The sequence below is a fragment of the Anabrus simplex genome, chromosome 3 (genome assembly GCF_040414725.1).
Source record: "Anabrus simplex isolate iqAnaSimp1 chromosome 3, ASM4041472v1, whole genome shotgun sequence".
Lineage (NCBI taxonomy): Eukaryota > Metazoa > Arthropoda > Insecta > Orthoptera > Tettigoniidae > Anabrus > Anabrus simplex.
In genome coordinates this window covers 48,855,125-48,878,200 of record NC_090267.1, presented here as the reverse complement: position 1 = coordinate 48,878,200, position 23,076 = coordinate 48,855,125, and the positions used below count along the sequence as shown (strand labels likewise).

The 23,076-nt window shown below is 38.3% G+C and overlaps 1 protein-coding gene across 1 annotated transcript in view; it reads left to right on the top strand.

Moving 5' to 3' along the window:
• Nucleotides 1-23,076, top strand: part of LOC136866991 (recQ-mediated genome instability protein 1) — a 107,429-nt gene that overhangs the window by 64,027 nt on the left and 20,326 nt on the right. Inside the window, exon 6 of the mRNA XM_067144086.2 lies at nucleotides 10,574-11,752. Within this exon, the coding sequence (XP_067000187.2) occupies nucleotides 10,574-11,752 (1,179 nt within the window). The remainder of the gene's footprint in view (nucleotides 1-10,573; nucleotides 11,753-23,076) is intronic.

The window sequence follows — 23,076 nt, the reverse complement described above, 5'->3', positions numbered from 1 at the left end:
ACACTTCTGCCGCCTAATGTTACGTCACTGTTTCAGCCAATGGATCAAAGGGTAATCCAGAACTTTATAAATGTTTTATAGGAGTTCTTTCGTTCACAGCCTGTTAAACGCTGAGTGTGATGTAACTGAATTTCAAAAAAAGTTAAATGTACAAGATGCCGTCTATGCTGTCGCACTGTCCCGGGCTCAAGTAAAAAAGTTACTTTACAACGGTGCTAGGGAAAACTTTGGCGAACTGCCGATCCTACATTTGATTCAACACCACAGACTATTGAGGAGGAACAACATCCCGAATCAGTGTCTGAAGTTTTGGATGTTGTAAGAAGTGTAACCAACAACAATCCTTTGGATAACGTATCTGAAGAGGAACTAGCGGAGTGGATTCAAATTGATAACAATGAACCTACCGAGCAGGAGCCAACCGATGAGGACATTATCCAAAGTGTATTAAATCCTCTGTGCCGGCCCCGTGGTGTGGGGGTAGCGTGCCTGCCTCTTACCCGGAGGCCCTGGGTTCGATTCCCGGCCAGGTCAGGGATTTTTACCTGGACCTGAGGGCTGGTTCGAGATCCACTCAGCCTATGTGATTAGAATTGAGGAGCTATCTGACGGAGAGATAGCGGCCCCAGTCTAGAAAGCCAAGAATAACGGCAGAGACGATTCGTTGTGCTGACAACACAACACCTCGTAATGTGCAAGCCTTCGGGATGAGCAGCGGTCACTTGGCAGGTTAAGGCCCTTAAAGGGCTGTAGTGCCATGGGGGTTGGATATTAAACCCTCAACCTATACACAATCATGAAGTGAGTGACTGAGATTAGGAAACCGAAAAAAGGAGAGAATCAGCTGGGCAGAAGCCGCAGATTCCCTAAATAAATTCATCACTTTTGCTGAGTGTAATACTAATTTTAATGCCACTGAACTTATTGATTTACATATCATCAGAAATAACTTTTATGCCAAGCGACAACAATCTCGAAAACAAAAAGATATTCGAGATTTTCTTAAAGTCACACTAAAATATTGTACAGTATAAGTATGTAAACTGAAAATTTGGTGCTGCCCTAATTTAGAGCTTAAGTTATTAAACTATTGATTCTGCTGATCAACATTTTACTGCAAAACGCTGTGTTACTGTTGTTTTCGCTGTATGCCTTAACCTATATCGTAGTAAGAGGTACTGCCCGATAGTCCGGCATGTTCGGGACCGGACCGGTGCTGGATTACCAAAATCCAGCTGGTAATCCAGCACCGGTCCGGTCCCGAACATGCCGGACTATCGGACTTCTACTGTATATCAAAGCATGGAAATTTGAAAAAATTGTATCAGCTGTCACTTTAACAAGTAGGGCCTCACCTAAGTATATAATTTACACATCAGTCTGAAAAGGACAGAGATACCATGAGTTCCATATTACTGGGAGTCAGAGCTGTTCTCCTGTCAGACATTACATTACAATACGTTGAGAATGCCCTCTCACTATCAACATTACTGACCGGGATCCATAAGGCCTTCACTGCAGCTTGCACAAAATACTCATATTCTGATTACAGGGAAAGAAGAAATGTTCTCACATCAATATCTCTACCTGCTCTACATGAACTAGTAACCAGACCCCTAAACACTGTGTATAGTTCAAGGTATTCTAACATTGAAAGTTCTTGTAGGATGGAAATTTGCTTTATGAGACGAGAGAGTTCATTTTCTAAATCACCTTCCGTTATACTTCTTGGATAAAAAAATTTACTGAGAGAAGAAATGATAAACTTTCCTGTGTCAAACTCTATTAAGTGGTTCAGTTTTTTGAGGCTTGCCCTACCTACAGATTGAAACAAAGATGTTAACCGTGTCTGCATTTGTTTTGGTAGTTTGGGAAGTTTATCCGAGGTTGTCTCAAAAATAATGTGTCCTCTAGTAATTTAAATCCATTTGAGAGATCGCTAAGCTTAGATTTAAGTACGTGAATTAACGGCATGTTGGAGCTCTCTAATGTGAGCAGCAAGTTACAATATTTTGAGCAATGCTCAACAAGAAAAATAGTTAGGTAATGAATTTTTGTTACTTCATTTGGGGTCAAGGCTTTAAAACAGTTCACAGCAACACTCTTGTCTTCAATAGTTTCAACAAAGACAGAGATACCATGAGTTCCAAATGACTGGGAGTCAGAGTTGTTCTCCTGTCAGATATTACATTACAATTGAGATCACGAAGATATTCTCCAAGATACTCAACACTTTTAAACCATGAGTTCCACCTGGTGGTAACAGGAATAGGGAAGAGTTTAGTTTTGGTGGGTTCGTCTTCATATTTCTGTTTCAAGAATTGAATGTATACATGCTTTCTCTTCCGTGTATTAAAGAAGATGTGTTTTGCCTGTACAACACATTGGTTCAAAGCACTAAGTTCCACAGCCCGCACACTGCCAACTAAATTCAGTTTATGAGCCCAGCACTGCGTGAGTACTAACCCTTCTGAAACCAAAACCCTAACTGCGTTTATGCACTTGCCTATGTAACGTGCTGAATCTGAAGTTATAGAAACTACATTCTGGTACTGAATTTCAAGTTTGTGAATTACATTCATAATTGCCTGTGAACATGCTGTAGCATTAGCATTTGCAATAACTTTCACTCCCCCCACAAATAACTTCTGAACTGTCCTATTGCCACAACTAAGCACTTTTACCAGAACCATAAACACACATTGCCCTTTTTTTATCAGTCGTTTCATCACACAGAATTGAAACTCTCATTTTTCACAGCTTCTTTTAATCTTTCCTCCTCCTCTTTGATTCGAGGTACAGAACCTTCCTGCAGTTTTCCTTTTGTGGGCAAGTCTCCAGCACCTTAAAAAAATCAATAGGCCTAATATTAGAGGGCTCTTTAACATCACTTGAATGAATTAAATGATTTGTAATTTTAAGTAAATGAGGGATCCAGCTTGCATTATCTAGGCTTAAATGTCATTAAACGAGAAAACTAGCATACCCGCTCAAAGTTACTAGAAAAACATAACTTCAAGTTTCTTCCTCAGAAAAAGTGTCTAGTATTGCACACACCTGGTTTATATTTCTCCATCCACTCTCATCTTCGGATGATCAACTTTTCCCAGTGAAATATTTGCCTCCATAAAAACTTGAGTTGTAGATAAAATTAATGCGTCTTTATCGTATTTCGCTCGTTTTGCCGCTGAACTAGTGTCTGTGAGACAAGCTTTTCTTCTGATGCATGTCGTCGTTAGCACCTTTTCCTTGTTCTTGTTATGTGACACTGTTATTAATGTGTTTTAGGCACGTGTCCTTTCTCTGCCACTCAGTTCGCACATTACAGTATTTGCGTATCAGTATCTTTCTAGTTATGTCAAACATGTAAAATCCTGAAAAGTGGTGGCAAAAAGGGGCTCTGGTTAAGACGCAGCAGGTCGTTATGCTACTTAGGTTCCAGAACAGGTAAAAAAAAAATAAAAAAATAAAAAAATAAATGCAATGTAAATATTAATCTTATACCAGTTGTATAGTATCATTTGAAGTAATTCCACATACTGTATATCAGTTGACTATATTTGTAAGTAGTACAGGAGATATTATAAGTAGAATTTTGTAAACAATATAAATTTATTAAGGATGAGCTGTGTGTTTAATAGAAAACATTGTTAGCGTAAATTGTATAATATTGTATTATAGGAAAATTTTCTTCTCTTGTTTATTTAATATTTAGTGCTTGACAATGTATTTTAGTGTACCATTTGCCACCGAGGTAGACACCTCATTTGTAAATAAAGAGATTTTGATTTGAAATTATTTTTCTTGATCAAAAACCGTCACAACCATTGTAATCAACTGAGCAAAAAATAGGAAATTAAACACACCGATCAGCAGCGATTTTCAACACGCAAGAGGATACCATTACTCCGTCAGGTAATTATGAATACGATAAATTTCTCACTTCACAGGAAGCTAATTTAGTGATAATTGATATACTATATCTTGGCTTTTGATATATATTGAATGGGTATAAAATCGATTGTGGCATCGATTATCGGATTTTATTGCCTCAACTCGCCTCGAATCTCCGTCATTAACTTCAAATGACGCAGTTCCAAATAATTTTGTAAATTATTTTGCAATTTTGCTTAAACATGAATAGTTTCATGTTTTTGAACCAAATTCGTAAAATTTTGCAAAATTTTTGCAATTTTGTGCTTTGCGAAAAATAGGTGCCTCTAGTTATAAACCATTCTTTTAAATACGCATCGTAAATAAGATGAGATTGTTAAATAAATACATTTTAATATTGGTACCCCTTCCTACGAAAAATGTAAAATTAAGCAATTTCCTCAATTGTGCCAAAAGCTGAAGGGTTAAAGGGCCTGGAAAGGTTCCAAATTGTCTCTTATCAAACTAAAAAACCAATTTCGAAAATCACTTTCAGCCTAAATGTAGTTTCTCAGATTCAGCCTAAAATCGCTTTTCTCTTTACTACTTAAAAAAAAATTCAAATTCTAGCCAAATTATTTACATAATACTTTCTGTAATTTGCTCCTTGGTTCAATATCCTCAGGCGTTTTTTTATTTTTAATTTCTGAAAAATGTCCGCACCGAATGTAGTTATAAGGGCTTAAGTCAAACTCTGCATTGACTCACATTAGCGCTCGTAGTAGTAGAAAAAGGCATACTGCCAATCTTATCAACTGGATAACGATGATTAAGTAAAGGATTGTAATTTTTATGAATAAATAAAGAATATATTCTAATACTTTATTATATTTTATTTACCTAAAATTTGTAGCTCATATCTCTAGGTTGTTTTCAACATTGAGTTACTTGCTTGAAGGACTAGAACTGTGGATTTTTATAACGCATCACAAGAAAATTAAGAGTTTGTGTTTATAATAAGTGTAATACAATGATAATTAAGTAACACAGGATATCCTGTTTGTATGAAAGCTTCACAAAACAGTAGGTTTTACCCACTATCAGATTCATAAATAAGGATGAAAAATTTTCGGTTTAATTCTGGAATTCATCATTGTGAACATCAATATTTAAATAGGATGGGTGTTCCTGCATGGCGTGACAGTTTTCTGATGTGTCGTAGTTCAGGTGAAACTTTCAAGCAAAGCGTGGCTCTGTATATACACATGTAACTTTCTTCTTATTTTATTCCATATTTCAATTTTTCTTCATTTTTTTCTTCTGTAGGCTGCTCAAGTACCCCACTAAAAGTCTCAGGCGTATGCGTACCACAGTTTGAGAACCACTGCACTAAAGTGATAAGTTTACGTTACTTGTTTCAAAGTTCTATCCAAGCCACATCTCACTCGTAATGTAAAAGACGCTTTCCATGGTTGTTGCGTAAATAACTATTATTTCATACTAGATTGCAATTGCATTCGTTCTGTACTCAAAAGAGTACGGAAGATGATACTTCACTGTACTGTAATTATTTTTTACACTCTTGTATTAGAAACCATCCGATTGGTTGAACTCCACTTCACAGTAATGTAAACAATGATAGTCAGAAAGATTATTATTAATCAGTGAACACCTAATTTGACCTTGATGTAAATGTTGACTTCCATAAGGAACCTGAAATACCTGTCCTGAAGGAGTAAATTTATTATAAATTTACTAATTCGAGACGGGTATTTCAGGTTCCCTATGGGAATCAACGTTTATATCATTGATGGCCAGGCAGGCTTCAATTTCTGAAAGTGAGACAAAGTCTCTCATAGTGCATTGGCACTGACAGTGGCTCCAAGTAGCCTACGCAGTGGCCTCCACTGTATGCACTAGCCATGCGTCTTGGTAGGTGTGCTATTTACCAACTGATGAGCCCAACTTAGTACACTGGGGCGAAACGCTGGCAACCAGGAATGAGTTAACTGAAAAATTTATAATGTCCAATAAAGGACCAACTATATTGGTACAGTAGAAGTCCGCTATAGCGAGTACGGCATATAACGAAAACTCTGTTATAGCGTCGGCTTTTTTCTCTCCCTTCAAAATTCCTATATTAAACTGTGCATCGTCCTTCGGTTACAGCGAGAACTCTATCACTGACGCATCTGTTATTACGAGCAATTAAGCGTGCGCGACTTTTTCGTTACCGATATTTATGCACCCCAGCGATGATATTGCATGCGATCGATTACCTTCGGCATCGTTTCCTCGCTATGTGCACTAGCGATTTCTCTCGTGGACATTCGAAGGCGATGTCGGAGTCGATTTGTTATACCCGTCGACGGCTGTTACGTAAAGAAAATTCTAAATGAAAGAGAACATATTTTCGTAATAAATGCGTAAATAACGTGTCCGATAATGGTTGTTAACTCGTTAAAAATTAAGGCTGACTAAACGGCCGCTTAATTTTGAGGCTAAATACTGCAATTACGTAAGAGTGGAATACACCTCGAGATATGACAGAGTGCTTAATTGATTTCAGAGGTTAGTTTATAATTTGTCGCGTCTGGTTAAATTACGGAAAGGCTATTGTGAAAATTTATAGCGAGAAAGTTATCATTTCTCTACTGGCGCTTGAAGTGTGTTTTCATCATACGTATAGTACGGTTAAGTTAGGATAGGTGACGCTGTTTGAACAAGAAAACTGAAACGTTTGCAACAATATGCGATCGATCATCTTTGGTGCGGTATAGTTTTCTCACTTTGTGCATTTGCGAGCTCTCTCATTGACACTCAAAGGCGATGTTAGAGTTGATTAGTAGGCCTAATGCCCATCAACTGCTGTTCTCTAAAGAAAATTTGAAATGAAAGAAGATAACACGTTTTCATAATAAATGCGTAAATAATGTGGCGGATAGCAGTTGTTAACTTATAGTTATGAATTTCATTGGTTACGTATTGAAGTGGGATTACAGTAAAATTAAATTCTTTCAAGGTCCACCTATTCAATACAATGACGTTTTATTGTGATCACTGTAGCAGTTGTTAATTCGTTAAAAATAAAGACTGAAGTAAACGATATCTTAATTTTAATGTTATATACAGAAATTAAGTAAGAATGTGATACACCTCAAGATATGTCAGAGTACATCACTGATTTCAGAGGATATTTCATATCTTTTCGCGTCTAGTTACGGCTATTTAACTTACTTGTAAATTTTTAACGAGGAGGTTATTTCTCTACATGCATTTCAAATTTGTTTTCATGGTACATATACTTTTAGGTTAGGTGACGCTGTTTGAAGAAGAAAGCTGAGGCGTTTGCCACAGAAATCTCTGGAGTGATACCGTATTTCTCCGAATCCAAGACTTTTTTTCCCCCTCAGAATCTCATGCGAAAACTCAAGGGTTGTAGCTTTTGCGGCCTAACAGTAAGTTAATGTATACCACTGGCAACTACCGCGGTAACCATGCTGCTTCTTTTCACACGCGCACAGAACACGTTGACAATAAACGACCGCCTCTTTACTATGGAAAATTCTAAATTCCCGTGGAGGGAATTAGATATTTTTCACCAACAGAGCATGTCAAAAACATATCAGATGTAAGGCTTTTCAGGCAATTGCTCTATTAACCAGCGTTTCGTCTTAGGTCTGACACTAGACTCGTCAGAGTGGGATGTGTCAGACCCTACCCACTGACACTGGGTGTATGCAGGTGAGTTTATCAGAAGCCTATATATGAGGCACAGTCTGATAACTGCATACGGGAGATAAATCTCCACAATGGAATTATTGCCCGCCTAGCAATTCCGAATGGAAAATTCTAAATTCCCGTGGAGGGAATTAGATATTTTTCACCAACAGAGCATGTCAAAAACATATCAGATGTAAGGCTTTTCAGGCGATTGCCTCTTTACTATACATCGCTAGTCGCAACAACCGGTTGTACAGTGCCTGTGTGTTTCTCAAATCTGCAGAATGGCATCAAAACATGCGACCCTTCGAATTCTTAGCAAAGCCATGGCTACTCAGTGGCAGAGTTATAACGCGTATATTGTACTTATTATTATTTATAAGTTTCATATTCCGTATTGATTGGATTCAATGTAATAGACAAGAAAAATGTTCCACTGATCAATACATTTATTGTATTTATTTATTGTATGTATTGATTGGTGGAACATTTTTCTTGTCTATTACATATATTGTTCTTGACGCTTAGTAAAATTAAGGTTTATAGACAGCAGGAATATTTTCGTGATGGATAGTCGTATTGTAAAGATACGTGAAAAAGGTATTGCCGGCAAATTTTCAACGGGTTCTAGTCGATATTATGATGCCAATTTTAAGTTAATGGTTATTAAACACTCGGAAATATAGAATAATTGTGCAGCCGCAAGAAAATACGGCATAGGCCTAACTAAAGCCAATATTTGACGTTAGTGTGAAGACAAAGATACGGCAGGTAAAGAAAATGCACACCGGTACTGTACAGAAAATGCATTCAGTGATCCGCAACAAGGACGCTTGAAAGAAGTCGAAGATGAAATTGTGAGGTATTTGCACGAAAAACGCAAGGGTGGAATGGCCATACCGTGGCGCAATAAACTCGTTCGTTGACTTCCAATGTCCGCTGTTAGGCCTGTATATCGCTAGCCGCTGAATTTGGCCGAACCCGGCAAGAGAGACGTGCGTGTAGCGGTAGCCGGTTATATCTGACGCTGCGTAAAAGTAACAGTTTTGTAGACAGCAAGAATAATTTCCTGATGGATCATTGTATTGTAGAGACGAATGCAATAGGTATTGCCGCAAAATTTTCAACGGGTTCTCTTCGGTATTATGATGCCAATGTTAACTTAATGGTCCTTAAACCCGCGGAAAAGAATAATTGTGCAGCCGCAAAAAAAAGGAAAGAAATACAGCGTGACGAAAGTCAATGTTCGGCGTCTAAAAATAGTCTAAAAATGCGTAGGCCTACTATACAACAAGGCATTCATATGATTTTACAAAATTCTTTTTGATCCTGATTTAATTTTTTTGAAGGAAAAAGTGGGGTTCATATTGGATTCGGAAAAATACGGTACTATATTTTTTTCATCACTATGAAATTAAACACACACTTTCACGTAGTATCGGATTACAAAAACTTCAAGTAAACCGTAGTGTGGATATCATCTGCGGAAACGCAAGTTTTGAACAAAATGATTGTCGTTTCATACCGATTTTAATGTGCATGGGGGGTTTTACGACTTTTATTAAAACATCGGATATAACGACAATCCGTTATAGCGAGTAAATTTTTCGCTGTTATGAATTCTCGCTATAACAAACTTCTATTGTATTAATATAACTTTGTTGAATTGTGTTTCCACCTGATTGCAGCACTGTGGTTTCGTACTCATCTAGGGTACAGCAAAAATGGTATCTCTGCATTCCCAGCTAAAGTAATTGGTTACCATCACCATGTTGACTAATGTACAATTTAATCCATTTCCGAAGATAAATATTGCATATATTAACAGTTCATCGTTAATGTCATGTTATGTTCATTAATCCAGGACTGGATGACCATGTTCACAACTCTGGTAGCTTAGCGGACTGTTCACTTTTTCAAATAACATTAATTTTTATGTAAGTTAGTAAATTCACCATCGTATGAAATAAAATATTGTATGCGACAGCTACTAAAATGATAAGTTTATGTTACTAGTTGCGTAAATAACTAGGTATTTTGTTCTTTAGACTTATATGGAAAGTGGAACTTTACAATATTGTAGTTGCTTACCACACTCGTCTTCTCGAACAAACCAAATGCCTTGTCCATCCCCGGACGCTGGCGACCTAGTCGTTGCCTCCAGCCAGGCTAGGAACCACTGATCAGACATCCTGAGCTAGAGATACTTATGGTGGGAGGGCTAGTTCCTTTCTGCTCCTTCTCTAGCAAGCAGCACGGGGCTACCCATCCAAAGGATAACCCCGCCCAGTGTTGCTAAACTTCATACATCTCTACGGGATCTGGTGTTTCAACGTGGCACAACTGTACTCGTCTTGTACCAACGTAAAAAACATACCATCAAAAACTTTTTTTTGTGCATGTTAAACAGTTACTCGGATACTTAACAGATAGCTTCCCTATGTTATATGGGCTAGTCAGTACATCTATTATTTTTATTTTTTGCTATTTTGCTTTGCGTCGCACCGACACAGATAGGTCTTATGGCGACGATGGGATAGGAAAGGCCTAGGAAGTGGCCGTGGCCTTAATTAAGGTACAGCCCCGGCATTTACCTGGTGTGATAATGGGAAACCACGGAAAACCATCTTCAGGGCTGCCGACAGTGGGGTTCGAACCCACTATCTACCGATTACTGGATACTGGTCGCACTTAAGTGACTGCAGCTATCGAGCTCGGTAGTACATCTATTGACTTATTCTTGAATGATATAGACTGTTTGAATAGTGGGTCCGTAACTGAGTGTAATGTGTTCATCTTAATATTGTTTAAATAGAAATAAGAAAATGCAACATTGTGTGAAATAAAATATTGTACTTTACTTGGGCAAAAGTTTTTCATGTATTTGTTTAAAATTCGTATGTAAAAGCTGCACTTTTGGCCCTTCTAATGTAAATAACTTTTCAAGTAATACTTTTGGTCTGTATTTTGTTTGTAGGCTTCTCCAAGGATGCCAATGGAGACTCAATTTCCAGATGATGAAGCTCTTCTGGGGATGGACGATCAGCTGTCTGCATTGGAACAACAGTACCAACATGAGGTTCAACCTTCCACTGCTGCTCCCACCAGAGACGAAGACTTTTATCCTCCTGAACCTATTGAGACTTCAGATTCTAATGATTGGTTTTCAAAAGAAGAGGAACGATACGAAGAAGAGATGAGGGATTTGGACATCGAGGCTTTTGAGATGGAAGACCCATTTAGTTCATCGCCTACCTTTGGAGGTGTATGTGACCAGCATGTGCCTGTGAATCAATCTGTCATACAAGCTAGTAAGGGACTCTCTTCCTCAAAGCAGCATATTCAGCCACGTCAGCCACTAGTCCCACCAACCTCCAGACTTCAACAGTCTAAGCCAAGTACATCTGTACAGAAAATTGATCAACTATCTTCTATTGTTAGACAACCAAACCAATACCGAAAGCCATTGCAGTCGGATTTAGATCAATTTGAAGCCTGTGGAACTAAGCCGTTTGAAGATAGGATGGGTATGGATTCTCAGGAAGAGGAGTCATTATTAGAGCTCTGTGATAAGGCAGAACAGTCTCTTGATAAGATTGATATTAGTAAGCGTAAGGTGATTCCTTCAGATAATGTTCTTCCACCTCGCAGTGTTGCTCTGACATCATTGAAGAAATTTGCCTTTCAAGAACGTAATAAAAGTGGAGAGTGTAGTGCAGTGGCGCAGAAGAATTCCTTAGTACTACAAAAACATCCCTTTGTGAGTCAGCCTGAGGACGTGATCTCGCTTTCATCAAGCCGTAACCAAGAGCCAGCGCGCAAACGGGTTCCTGCTGTGAACAGTGAGAGACCTCTAACAGTAATGACGAGCAGTCCATCTGATACAGTGCTCCCCGTGTCTCCCACGCCCCCTGTGCTTACCTCAAGAAAACAAGACAAAGTAATAGTGGATCCTTTCAAACTTAGTGCTGACCCGTTTGTGTACCTCTCCCAGTTGACAAATTGTGCTAGTGTTTGTGTTCCTACGACTTTCATTATCAAAGGATTTATCCTTACCCTTCTGTCTCGTCTCAGTGTTGCTAACTCGAACAACTGGCAGCTTAAAGCTAAAGTGTGTGATGGTTCTGCATCCCTTGATGTAGACTTCTCATCCGATGTAAGTGTTAAGTTTATCCTAATCCGTTTTGTCACTGTTCCTGTACTCTAGTTTTGCATGGTAATTATTATTTTATTGGAAGTGTATTTATTATCTCATAACACTGTGTTCATTTATTGAAGTTGTGATTTCTAGTACCGGTTCATACAATGGGCAAAATTTTTCCTTCCGCAGCCCAGAGTTTATAACATTATAAGAGAGGCGCGCGGCTGTGAGCTTGCATCCGGGAGATAGTAGGTTCGAATCCCACTATCGGCAGCCCTGAAAATGGTTTTCCGTGGTTTCCCATTTTCACACCAGGCAAATGCTGGGGCTGTACCTTAATTAAGGCCACGGCCGCTTCCTTCCAACTCCTAAGCCTTTCCTATCCCATCGGCGCCATAAGACATATCTGTGTCGGTGCGACGTAAAGCCCCTAGCAAAAAAAAAAAAAAAAAAAAAAAAAACCCATTATAAGAAAGCTAAAATAATGTAAATCTTACTTGGAGTACCTTGTAGAGGAGAGATGTGTTCATTGCGATGTTTAGGAACCCACCACCCCGCCCCCAGAAGCACATTTACTTTTATAACCTAATAAGAACAGCAGCCGCCATCGGCCATGCCTAGAGTAACTACTCGCATTCTCATTGGTAAACGTGAACGGAATGTGACGTCATTGCCATCAATGCTGATAGGTACATTGTGTTACCAACCCCGGCTGAATAAAAGCACAAAGAAAAAACACCAATCGTTTTTCCTCACGAAACTAGGTGCCTAACGCCGCTTCTAACTGTCCAGACCAATGGTATTGTCCACGGCAAGAATCTTAACTGTCCAGACCAATGGTCATGTTCACGGCAAAAATCCTAACTGTCCAGACCAATGGTCGTGTCCACGGCAAGAATCCTAACTGCCTAGACCAATGGTCTTGTCCACGGCAAGAATCCTAACCGTCTACACCAATCGTGTTTCCTCACGAAACTAGGTGCCTAACGCCGCCTCGCGGCTTCTAACTGTCCAGACCAATGGTCTTGTCCACGGCAAGAATCCTAACTGTTCAGACCAATGGTCTTGTTCACAGCAAGGATCTTAACTGTCCAGACCAATGGTCTTGTCCACGACAAGAATCCTAAACAATAAGTTCCTAAGTACAGAGGTTGGCAGCCCTGATCGCCTCTCGGCAACATTCTACTCGAGCGTGCAAACAAACGACAGTTGTACAGCGCGCAGCTGAATGTAGCGAGTGCTGGGCTGAGGAAGGTAAAATTATAATCATACAATGCATCAGAATGGGATTTGTTTAGCAAATTTTGCTATAGAGTATACAGTTTGCAATAAGTTCAGTATCCACTACTTTGCCGTTCTTCTTCTTCTTCATGAATGGGTCACCTAAGACTATGTGGAATCAACATTATTCGGCCTTCTTTTTTTTGCCCAGTAGTTCTTCATTATGTCTCTGGTCCTCCGACCATGCCGATTGAGTGGGTTTCCCTTGTTCCTCAAACCACCGTGTTTGAATGATGTTTTGTATTTCCTTTCGATGTTGTAGATTTGGTGATCCTAATTCAGTGAGGTCTTTCTCTAATAATTTGTACCACTTTGGTCTAGTGGCTTTGTTTTGTAGAAATTTGTAAATTTGATGTGCAAGTCTGTTAGGGTTCATTTGTTCCAAATGCCCTGCAAATTGGATTCATTGTATTCAAATTGCATCTGTAATTTTGGAAATGTGCTTGTATATTTCACCATTAGGTTTAGGGTAATGAGTTCCATTTATGATTCTTGGTCCTAAGATTTTTCTGATGATTCTTCGTTCTTCAATTTCTAATAAATTGTTCCTTTAATCGCTTTTGTTGTAGGTTGAGAGTTTCCGCAGAGTGCTTCAGGTTTAACTACTATATTGTAATGTCATATCTTATTGTTCCATGAAAGACATTGTTTATTGAAAATGGTTCTTGTTAGTTGGAAAGCAGTTTCCATCTTTTGAATTCTTGAAATTATGGATTTCTTTTCGTTACAATTTTCTGTATTCCATTCACCTAGGTATTTGAATTCATTCACCCTTGAGATTTTGTTAGCGCCAATGATAAGTTCTTGTGGTGCATTTTTATGTCAGTCATAGGCCTATATTTAGTTTTTCGTATGATATTTGAAGTCCGATTTTTGCTGCTTGTTCTTGTAGAATATCGAGTTGCTTTTGTACATCTGGTATGTTTTTGGCTATAAGTGCCATATCATCAGCAATACTAGGCAGTAAATTTTTATACCTTTATTCTTAGGTCCTAAGTGGTGAGATGATGCACCTTCCATTCTCTGACAACCTTTTCAAGAGCAGAATTGAAAAGAAATGGAGATGCCCCATCCCCTTGTTGCACTCCTGTGTTTATTTGAAATTCCTGACTATATTCACCCATAAATCTTACTTTAGCTGTAGTTTCAGTAAGCATTTCCTTAAGCATTTCCTTAATAATATTTCTTGTTATTTGATCTTGTCTAAATTCTGATACAACATTAAAGAGTGATTCTCGATCTATACTGTCATATGCTTTTTTGAAATCAACGAATGTGATCACATAGTTTTTGTTTGCTGTGTTCCGAAAGTATGTTATTGTATTCTTGCACTACTTGATATTTTTAAAATACCATTTTTGTTTCTTGGTTATCACACTCCTCTCTTTCTAGTTTTTCAAGTCATGTATAAAGAGAGAGAAACATGAAAATGAACACACAGTAGAATGAACACAATGATAGGTCAGTATGGGAAGAGGGATCGATAGAAAGGGGAGACAAGAAAAAACAGGAGGACACAGAAAAACAGGGACAATCTCCTTATCTTAATATATTGTCATCTTCAAATAGACTGGTTCTCTCCTTGTCAGTTTCAGTTCTACACTCATTTTTTTTCCGTCCTCAGCAGACTTGTTTCTGCTTCCCAGCTTCGTCAGGAGGGCGAGCATCAACACTCACTGACAGGTCATCGATGAGAGAAATGTAGGATAAGAAGAAAGGTGGATAAACACAGTAAAAGGAAAGAACAAAAAAGTTTAGTACAGGTGGTAAAAACTAGATACCCAGTGCAAACACATAAGGAGAAAAGGATCCCAGCAGGATAATACAAGTATTGGAAGTATTTGTTCCTTTCCAATACTTTTCCCTTTTTTGGGAAAAAACTAGGGTGCATAGTATAATAATAATAATAATAATAATAATAATAATAATAATAATAATAATAATAATAATAATAATAATAATAATCATAATAATAAATACTGAATGGAATCTGTAATCCTGTTGTACGGTTACAGCCTCCTTGTGTAGAGTTGTAATACAGGTTTATTTGTGATTTCTTTTTCGGCGTGTCTCTTTCTATCCCAGCATCTCTATGTTGAGTAGATAACATGAGTAGATTTTTCTTTGGCTTGTCTTTGGTAATGTAGGAAATAAGAGTAACTGGAGGCTTCCCAGTTGACGGATCAGTGAATGCGAACTTAGATGATTAGAGTTCTCTTGCAATGGCAGTCTTCAGTTCTTCTGGAATTTCGTTTCTGTTGGACTTAAGACTTTAGTGTCCCGACCAGTGTCAATCTGAAGTTGTTGAAAAGTACATCTGCCAACTCAAATGAAGTATAAAATCGGTCATTGGTAACATTATAACCTGTGTTACGTATTGGCTGCACAAATCTTTTCACAACTTCAAATGGCCCACGTTCCGCTGCAGGTCTGTTGTCCTTACCAACATAAACCTCCATCTTTATCACATACCTTTCCCAATTGCACCAGTCAGCATTCGTATAAGGATTCCATATTTGCCCATTTTTTCTTTCATAAGTACTTTAAATGGGCAACATCCCCTGAAGAGTGTGACAGCATTTTGTCAATGGTATGATGAGGGCCCCATCTGAAGTATGTTGGGAATGTTTCATTTAGTTTTTCAAAAACCTCTCTAAGAGGTGTGAATTCGTCTGCATTATGTCTTTCCTGCCTTGTGTCCTTATCATTGAACCTCAGAATAGAAAGTACTTGATACATTCTGGTTCTGCTCATTGCAGCCTGATATACTTCCCTACTGAACAAATTTGTCCACAAGTCCGTCAGTGATATACCACAGTCTTGATATACACCCTTCAGTATCAATAGACCAATGAAAGCGTACAGTTCATGGTCAGTAATGGAAGGCATGGCCTTTCTTGCTGCCTCCTCATTAGAAGGTCTTCGTACCGAGCTCAATAGTTCCAGTCGCTAAAGTGCGGCCAGTATCCAGTATTCAGGAGCCCTGAAGATGGTTTTCCGTGTTTTCCCATTTTCACACCAGGCGAATGCTGGGGCTGTACCTTAATTAAGGCCACGGCTGTTTCCTTCCCACTCCGAGCCCATTCCTGTCCCATCATCGCCATAAGACTTATCTGTGTCGGTGCGACGTAAAGCAACTTCTAAAAAAAAAAAAAAGAATGTCTTCGTAGGCAGTCAGGCAGTCAACAATTGCAGCAGTAATGAACTTATGAAATGATTCACGGATGTCTGTAGTTTTCCCTTCAGATGTTACCCTTTGCTCATGGTGAGTGACATTAGCAAAATACCGTTTGGATTGCTTCTTAGCTTCTGAGAAGTAAATCCTCCCCGATTTTGTGACATATTTCCCAGACAAATTTGTTACTGCATTTGTAGTGCTTTCGTCACCACTTGAATTTGGCGAGCTTTCAATGTCCTCAATAGCATCTACCTCATCTTCACTTTCAATTTCAAAGTCTTCGGGCAAATCAGCCTCTAACTCCTCCCCAATGTCATGTTCTTGTATAGATTCTTCATAGAATCTATTCATTTTCACAAACTTATTACACACACACACACAGCAAAACTAAATCTTTCCTCCTGATAACTGGAAAACTACTGAATATAACTTTTTCAAATCATAAAATATAACCAACTAAGTATATGACAACAATGCTAAACACACAGATTTTAAATCAAATTCAACAATGGAACACTTTCTTTCTTCTTATAAACTCATAGCAATTCTAAAGAATTTACATATCATGGAGCACCAAGGAGGGGCAAAATTTGCCACCAAGAAGAGAAAATAAATATAGAGAGTGTGTATGTGAAGAAAGAGAATGAAATATGTTAGTAACTACGGCTTATGAAGACCTTTACAAATAGCTTAAGTACCGTATTTCCCGGCATAATCGTCGCCACTGCGTAATCGTCGCATCCTTTATTTTCAATACAAAAATCGGACTTTAAACATTTAATGGCATAATCGTCGCACGTCCAAATTTTGTTCACCAATCTGGTTAAAAAGGTAAATGGAACTGCAATGTAAGTTGCACATGAATGCGCAATTTAAATATGTGTATGGTTTATAGGTAATTTGGCAGCGCAGTCACATTTGCAAGATGTTGCACAATGTATAAATAAATAATACCGGTATATGTACGATGCATGGCTTACCGGTAGGTTATCGGCAGTTTGACAACGTGGTCGCGAGACATTGTACAATTTATTCACCACCTACATATTATGAGTTCTCATTTGAAATACGTAAGGCTGTAAGTTATCACTTATCGGCAACGTCGTCAGGAAATACCGGTACCAACACACACTTGTCTTCTAGTAGACAGGTTTTCAGGTTGGAAAAAACGTTCGCCGAATTGTTGTGAAATAATATGTCACGATGTCACAGAGGTTAGGAATTCAACATGGCGCGTGTCGGACGATGTCACAGCTAGCTAAGTGATGCTACCAACTTAGGAGTTAGTTTCAAGACCAGGCTAGTGAAAGGATTATTGGTCTGGCTTGGTTAGGGGCAGGGGGCAAAAAGGCCTCTAGCATCCCATACACATCACAAGGTACGACGCGATTAATAACCCTCTGACCAATTAAAATATACCCGGCGCACGCCGTAACTACTTTTTCATTTTCAACGAAACTGGCATGTTCATACTATACATAACTGCATCAAAATATTGCGATCATGATATACGCGATGAAAATAAAAAGCGCGACTTATAGACCGTTTCGTTTCACTCTTCCTTACATCTCGTAGTAATTGGAAAACCCTCAAGGTCAGTTCTCTTATTGCAAATGAATGATATACGTGAATATTAGGGCAATAACCTTTATTTTGGTAAAGATTCCGTAGACCCTTCGCGAACGATAGGTTAGAGATCCCACATGGCGCGGCTCAGCGAATCTACATATTAAAAAAACTGATGAAAACTAAAGTCAGTCAGTACGGCCATTCTATCCGGTCGATTTCCTTCATTTTTTTTAAACTGAAAGGTATTCATGCACAGATTTGTCATCAGGCACTATAAATCACTTAACTTTTGCCTTCCTCAAATTATTTGAATTTTTCAATTTTTTGTCTCTTTGAAGCTGTTACCGTGTTTTTGTGGTAGTTATGCGTGAAAGAAGGTGCGGGGTGGTGAACAGGTCTCAAGCTACGAAAGTAAAATTAATGTAAAATTTAACAAGGTTATATTTTCTTTTCAAAAGTAAGAAATAACAAGTACGGCAGGTACAGAGTAGCAAGGCAATAAAAATACAATTACAATATTTACAGGATTTGGACTTCGAGCCCCAGCCTCACACTTCTTGAGCAATTAGCCCAGTTTTACCCCAAAACACAAGTTTCAACAGAGAGGCAGAAAACCCCATTCATGCCTAGGAGCACTTGCTCCAAAATACACAGAAAGGCCTCCTTGAGGCGCGCAGAAAACAAAATTTTCGGGAAAATAGCATCTTGCTCTCAAAATTCAGGCCTGTCAAAGGCCACACCTAATTCCACCTTCAAGCTGTCCTCCAAGGACATATACACAGGGGTAAAATACCCAACCTACTGAGGTCTATAAAATGAGAAGAAGGTTAATTACATGACCTCTAAAATAACAATTAGAGAGGAGGCGATCTGCACTCCTAATGCATTTGTTTTTAAAACCTAATCTGGCTCTAGGCCACTAATACAAGGGCTAATCCCATACTACAGAGGTGACTTAAGAAGGACACAATTTACATTACGTTAAAGAAGAATAGGTAGAGAAAAAAAATAAGTTCACCTCAAAACAATATGAGTGGGAGCTCGAGAGGGTTAAGCTCTCTCTATCCCAATATGTAGTTTAAAAGATGGAATAGATACAAGTTTCTTTACATTTAAGGAAGGTTACTTAATGGAAAAACTTCGGACCCGCCCCGAGAGTTAAACTGCTGAGCAAGCAAGAAAAGAAGTAATTAATCGGCCATTACCTGGTTGTTGACTGCCGCCGAAGAAAGAGGCGCTTCCCGCCCCCTGCTATGTACTTTACACACTGAAAGATGGAACAGAAGTGGCCCGGAGGCCCTAAAATCAGCAGTTTATATACTCTCGCGGAAAGTTCGAGGCGTTTGGGGAATGAGAACACCCTCCCACAAAAACTTTATTGGTTAACCAAGAAAACCCCTACACAATATGAAGAAGAAACACCTAATTGGTGGAAAATTAATTCAAGAAATTCGGGATTGGCTAGATACAAAACAAGGGGAAAGAAAGGGTTAATATTGCCAACTTAAATAATGACTGAAAGAAATTTAGCAAAGAACAAACTTTTGAAATTAAATTTTCTCCAAAAAAAAACGGTTCTTTCACTCCGCACTAGGGTGCACTATTGTTGATCTTCAGTAGTGTCCTCTAGAAGAGAAAGTTCACACTTCTTTACTACAAGCAAAACAGAAATACGTCTTAAATGACACAATTAAAAAACTCCAAAATTTCCAGGTAGTGACATCTTCTGAGAAAGTAGAAAATTAATACCGTAGATAAAGTTCAGACTTCCTCCAGCAGAGGAGTTTCAATTGGCGCACATTTTAAATTAGCGGCATGGAGGTGTACCGCCCGGTACAGAAGCTATCATATCTTTGGCTCTAATTGAGGTACGGAGTTCGTTTTGACATAAGAACACTCAGTGGATCAAGATCTTTCATTTCAGCTCTTAACTATTCAAATTGGTTGATTCTGAGGAAAGTTATGAATGCACATTCAATTTGACGTCCCATTTCTTCAACATTTTTTTTTCTCATTGAAGCAATTAAATATTTTGTTCTAATTGAGGTACGCAGTTAGTTTTGGTCTAAAAACCACTCAGTGGATCAAGCGCTTTCTTTTGAGGTAATAACTACTTAAATTGGTAGTTTCTGAGAAAAGTTATGAGTACATTTGTCTCCATGATGAAGATCTTTCAAGGACTTTTCAACAATTCAGCGCGTAGTGTTGTTCCAAGGAACGTTTAATTCAATTTCTTTGTGTGATGTATTTTCAAGTGTTTTGTTGACATAATATTACATTCTATTACCGCAGCAGATCACGTGCTTTATTTCATTAAGTCAGAACTTTGCAAATACATCCGTGAGGAGGGTAACGAACAACACCATACTTTGCACATTGCGGGCGGAGCCAACGGGAAACTGCTAATCTTCTATATATTAAAAAAATTTATATGAAAATTAAGGTCAGTCAGTCTGGCCATTCTATCTGGTCGATTTCCTTCATTCTTTTTTTAACTGAAAGGTATTCATGCACAGATTTGTCATCAGATATTATAAATCACTTAACTTCCGCCTTCCTCAAATTATTTGATTTTTTCAATTTTTGTCTCTTTGAAGCAATCATATCTTTGGTTCTAATTGAGGTAGTGAGATTGTTTTCTTTTGGCCTAAGAACACTCAGTGGACCAAGCTCTTTCATTTCAGCTCTTAACTATTCAAATTGGTTGATTCTGAGGAAAGTTATGAGTGCATATTCAATTTGACATCTCATTTCTTCAACATTTTTTCTCATTGAAGCAATCATATTTTTCGTTCTAATTGAGGTACGCAGTTCGTTTTGGTCCAAAACCACTCACTGGATCAAGAGCTTTCTTTTGAGGTAATAACTACTTAACCCCTCAGTGTCGCAGCCGTTTAAAGAGCTTCCTACCCCGCGGCCGGATGAGATTTCAACTGCGCGCGACTGAAATACATTGATTCACTTAAAGTGTTACTACTAGTATAAGAGTAGCCCGATATTCACGAAATTTGGAATTCCTTATGGTAGAACTATGTACATGAAGATAATTACATAATTGTTTCACATTTCCTTAGTAATTTAGTTCCGTGTGATAGAGTTCGAAGCACTCTTCGAGACAGAGACCCAAGGTACACTCCTGGCAGCAGTACACCGATGTCTTCTTTTCACCGTGTTTTGAACACGCGATACAACGTCTCTGAGGTTTGGATTTCTCACTCTTGGGTGCTAATTTCCTGATAAAATGTATTATCTGCAACCTTGGAACTGTACTATCTGATGCACGCCGGCCTTGAATATTTCGTTTCCCGCCCGAGAAGCGTATTTTGTACTACGTAAACAAACCTTCCATCAGCTGAAACTGATAAGATAACTGCTCAATGTTTGTCCCTGTGACTTGTCTAAATATTATTGGAGAATCTAGGAATCATAATTCACTGTTGAAAACTTCCCTTTGACCTGTATACGTATCTATAGTCTCCTACACGAAATTTCCAAGTACTGGTTCCTCCTCATCGTCACTCTCATCATTTACCACTGCATCGGCCACAGCCACATCATCTATTTCATTATCACTACTGCTAATACTGCCACTACTACTTCCAACTAAACTTTCATTTGAATTATACAATATTTCAAGCACTTTACTCTCATCAGGAGCTAGCCATTGAGCGTGGTGCGTCACACAAGCTGATGAAGCTGCAGCAGGACCGAAAGCGGCAGGACGAAACTGAATGAGGGGAATAACATTTATGACGAATCAAACCAACTCGATACATATTTCAGATTAAAAGGTCGATACATCGTCTTTCAAATGAGATATATACCACGCACAACTGCTTCTCGTGTCGTATGACAGAAAGCAGCACTAACTGATGCCTACACAGAGCACTCGTGGAGAGTTACGAAAAGACTACAAGCTGAGAAATAAAGACAAATATAATAAATAAACTGCACTCTTAATACAAAATTAGAGCAAAGAACATCACACGAAAAGACAAACTTCTCAGATCATAATTTCTTTATTTTATTCTGTGGGAAAGAATGAAGCAAACGGACTATTAAAAAAGCAGGGATTGGTGCTCAGACATAATTGACAAATACTTATCCTTGCAAAAGCAACTACACTTTAACGATTTTCAATTCTTATTTAGAACACTGATAAACCCGAAAATGTCTTCTTGGAAACAAAACAATTTGCATATCCATAACTCCAAAACTCTTCGCGCTATAGCCGTAAATGCGAAACCATGTATGGGTCTATACCACGTATAGAGGTCGGCGGCTACGGAAGAAAAGGGGGTCTATACCACGTATAGAGGTCGGCGCTGAGGGGTTAAATTGGTAGATTCTGAGAAAAGTTATGAGTACATTTGTCTCCTTGACGAAGATCTTTGAAGGACTTTTTAAGAGTTCGGTACGTAGTGTTGTTTCAAGGAACGTTTAATTCAATTTCTTTGTGTGATGTATTTTCAAGTGTTTTGTTGACATAATATTACATTCTATTACCACAGCAGATCATGTGCTTTATTTCATTAACTCGAAACTTTCCAAATACATCCGTGAGGATAGTAACGAACAACACCATACCTTGTACATTGCTGGCAGAGGCAGCGGGAAATTGCTAGTAATTATGAATTTTGTTTTAGACTATTTTAATTATTTTGATGTATAAACGCGAGTATTACGTGCATCTTAAATTTGTATCAAATACAATTTAGTTATAAATAAATTTTTTGAGTAGTACAAATACTGGTATTAAAAATTCTTTGTATAATGGTCGCACCCTACTATTTTTTCGAAAATTTCGGTATAAAAAGTGCGATTATGCGGGGAAATACGGTATCACTGATCTGTGAATTAACTTGAAGCATGAATAATAAAGAAATAAAAGACTGTGGCAAAATTTGTCCATCTCCCCCCCCGTGCTTCTAGGGTTAAGATATTCATGTTATCAGATTTCGTAAGAAACAAAAGGTAAGCAAGTTTTTAGGTTTATATGACTAGACCTCTTAATATCATGATCCTAGCCACTGGACCTCCAGTTTTCTCTGCTGAATCCAAACTGCAGAGATGTAACTTTCATTTTATAAACCCGCATACATTGGCAGGGATCTGAACCATGGCCACTTTGGAGAAAGGCAATGACAATGTCACTTTCTGTGAGATTGAAATCTTAAGATGCATGCTTCTGCCAGATGACTCTCCACTCAATATGCCTGGAATTCTGCCTATCGTGTAAATATGCTGGGGATTGTCAACACTCTGATGTTGTACTTACCTGAAGATATCATATTTTTGATACACTTATATT